Source organism: Bombina bombina, chromosome 11, assembly GCF_027579735.1.
Source record: "Bombina bombina isolate aBomBom1 chromosome 11, aBomBom1.pri, whole genome shotgun sequence".
Lineage (NCBI taxonomy): Eukaryota > Metazoa > Chordata > Amphibia > Anura > Bombinatoridae > Bombina > Bombina bombina.
Genome location: NC_069509.1, coordinates 194,572,651 through 194,575,902, shown reverse-complemented (window position 1 = coordinate 194,575,902; position 3,252 = coordinate 194,572,651). Strand labels below are relative to the sequence as shown.

Below are 3,252 nucleotides of genomic sequence, written 5' to 3'. Positions count from 1 at the left end.
GAACCTCTTAGATTTAGCTTTCAACTAAGAATACCAAGAGAACAAAGCAAAATTGGTGATAAAAGTAAATTGGAAAGTTGTTTAAAATGACATGTCCTATTTAAATCATAAAAAAATGTTTTGGACTTGACTGTCCCTTTAAATAAAGATACCAAGAAAATGAAGAAAAAATAAAATAGGAGTAAATTAGGAAGTTGCTTAAAATTTCTGCTCTATCTGAATCATGAACGTTTAATTTTGACTTTACTGTCCCTTTAATGTATATTTTTTTCCTTGTTGCATCTAAATCAGGGAATTACAGAATGCATTACAGGTTTTTGTTCTTTTAGGAATAAGGATGATCATGTGCTGAATGATAAACACTTTTATTGGGGGGTTTGTTCAACAGAACAGTCGGAATGTTCCTCATCAGCCAATGAGCTTCTACCCATTGCCCAGGAGTGTACACAGATACACTTCCTGCCAGTTTTAAAATAATATCAACCAGCTTTACTTTAACCATATTCATTCACAAATATATATGTAACCTGTTTAAGTAGTGCTCTGTCATATGCTTAATAGATTTTGTTTTTAATATGTTTATGTCCTTTTAAAGATTACAAGACCATTCCTAAAGGCCCTTTTTAGGTCATTATTCCTGAAACTGTAGATCAGAGGATTTAGGAAGGGGGTTATTAAGGTGTATGCGACAGACACATGCTTGCTTACTGACGAATAACTTGTACTGGGGTGAAAGTAATTAAAACCACATGTGCCATAAAACATAAAGACTACAGTGAGGTGAGAACCGCAGGTAGAAAACATCTTACGCCTTCCTGTATTTGTATTAATGCTCAGAACAGCGATGAAGATACTGATGTATGGCAGGAAGGTCATAAGAAAACACCCCAGCCCAATAAACCCACCAATGACAAAGACAAGCAAGATGTTGATGAAGTTATTGTTGCACGAGAGCTGGAGCAGCTGGCGCAATTCGCAAAAGAAACTTTGAATGTTGTTTGGACCACAAAAAGACAGACGTAAAGTTGAAACGGTGTACATCAAGGAATATAGAAGGCCAAAAACCCACACTGTGAGGGCGAGCTCTGCGCAGACCTTCCAGCGCATGAGGTGAGCGTAATGTAGTGGGAAGCAGATTGCTGCGTATCTGTCATAGGACATTACACCCAGCAGGAAAGTCTCTGTACTGATAAACGTGAGGGAGAAATAGAGCTGAGTTATACAACTTGCAGAAGATATTGTCCTTTGTTTTCTGAAAGAATCATAAAGCAACCGTGGGAGCGTGACACTGGTAGACAAGATATCCAAACAGGCCAGGTTACCCAGAAAGAAATACATTGGGTTGTGGAGATGAGAGTCCCTCAAGATAAGGTAGATTATGATGAAGTTTCCTATTAACGTCATAATGTAAATGGAAAAAAACGATAATGAGAGCAGGGGCTTTATTAACGGATCCTCTGACAGTCCCATCAGAATGAACTCAATTATTTGTGAACTGTTTTCCATGAATGATTACGCATTGTGAAGTGGCACCGTAAGTCTTAGGTCTGTAGGTGGTTTGGCCCTAAAGTAGGTACCGGAAACGTATCCATGCCTGGTGACATCTGCATATAACTGAGGCTTCTATGGTCACTTACACAAGCTGCTCTATAATAGGTACCGTAAACGTATCCATGCCTGGTGACATCTGCATATAACTGAGGCTTCTATGGTCACTTACACAAGCTGCTCAATTTCTGGGATTTTCATCATTTTATGTTTTATTGCAGAAAATAATAAACCTGTGAAAACATGAAAAGTATATCAAGCACATATATGACCAATACCAGCTTCATATTGATAGGACAGTTGTATAAACAAGGATGAAGATATGTCTGAGATGCACAACGTCCCTTGTACAGAAACACACAACACTTACTAATACACGGCTAGATTACTAGTTTTGCGCTATGAGCGACTCGGTGCTAACTTTCAAGTTATTTCCACTGCTCACCTCCCTATAGCGCTGCTATTACAGGTTTGCAAAAAACAGGCGTTAGCAGGCAATATTGCAGCGTTAAGCTCCATACGCACCAAAATACCAGCGCTGCTTTGAGCTGGTTTTACGTGCTTGTGCACGATTTCCCCATAGACATCAATGGGGAGAGCCGGCTAAAATAAAGCCTAACATCTGCAATAAAGGAGCGTAAAGCTCCGTAACGCAGCCCCATTGATTCCTATGGGGAAAGAAAACTTATGTTTACACCTAACATCCTAACATAAACCCCGAGTCTAAACACCCCTAATCTGCCGCCCTCGACATCGCCGACACCTACATTACACTTATTAACCCCTAATCTGCCACCCCCGACATCACCGCCACCTACCTACACTTTTTAACGCCTAATCTGCCGCCCCTAACATCGCCGCCACCTAAATTACACTTATTAACCCCTAATCTGCTGCCACCAACGTCGCCGCCACTATACTAAAGCTATTAACCCCTAAACCTAAGTCTAACCCTAACACCCACTAACTTTAATATAATTAAAATAAATCTAAATAAAAATTACTATCATTAACTAAATAATCCCTATTTAAAACTAAATACTTACCTATAAAACAACCTAAGCTAGCTACAATTTAACTAATAGGTTTTATTTTTATTTCACAGGCAAGTTTGTATTTATTTTAACTAGGTAGACTAGTTACTAAATAGTTATTAACTATTTACTAGCTACCTAGTTAAAATAAATACAAATGTAGAATTCTATCAGCCTATCAAAATTCAAGGGACGCCATCTTGGATGACGTCATTTAAAGGAACCTTCAGTGTACGGCTGGGACCGTATGAAGAGGATGCTCTGTGCCGGATGTCTTGAACATGGAACCGCTCCGCGTCGGAAGGATGAAGATAGAAGATGCCGTCTGGATGAAGACTTCTGCCTGCCTGGAGGACGACTTCTTGCCACTTGGATGAAGACTTCTCCCGGCTTTGTTGAGGACTTCTTGCCGCTTGGATGAAGACTTCTCCCGGCTTCGTTGAGGATGGATGTACGGTCTTCAAAAACTGTAAGTGGATCTTTGGGGGTTAGTGTTAGGTTTTTTAAGGGTTTATTGGGTGGGTTTTATTTTTAGATAAGGGTTTAGGCTGAAAAAGAGCCAAATTCCCTTTTCAGGGCAATGGGAAGCTTAGGTTTTTTAGATAGGATTTTTTTTTACAGGTAAAAGAGCTGATTTCTTTGGGGCAATGCTCCGCAAAAGGCCCTTTTT

The 3,252-nt window shown here is 39.6% G+C and overlaps 1 protein-coding gene across 1 annotated transcript; it reads right to left on the bottom strand.

Annotated features, from left to right (window-relative positions):
• Positions 1 to 579: 579 nt before the first annotated feature.
• Positions 580 to 1,404, bottom strand: LOC128641757 (olfactory receptor 1509-like). The gene has a single exon (XM_053694278.1). It carries the CDS (start codon positions 1,402 to 1,404, stop codon positions 580 to 582), a length of 825 nt encoding a protein of 274 aa, XP_053550253.1.
• Positions 1,405 to 3,252: the final 1,848 nt, after the last annotated feature.

Bases quoted from the DNA above. Each gene is read 5' to 3' on its own strand.
- LOC128641757 (XM_053694278.1), bottom strand. From the start codon at position 1,404: ATGACGTTAATAGGAAACTTCATCATAATCTACCTTATCTTGAGGGAC.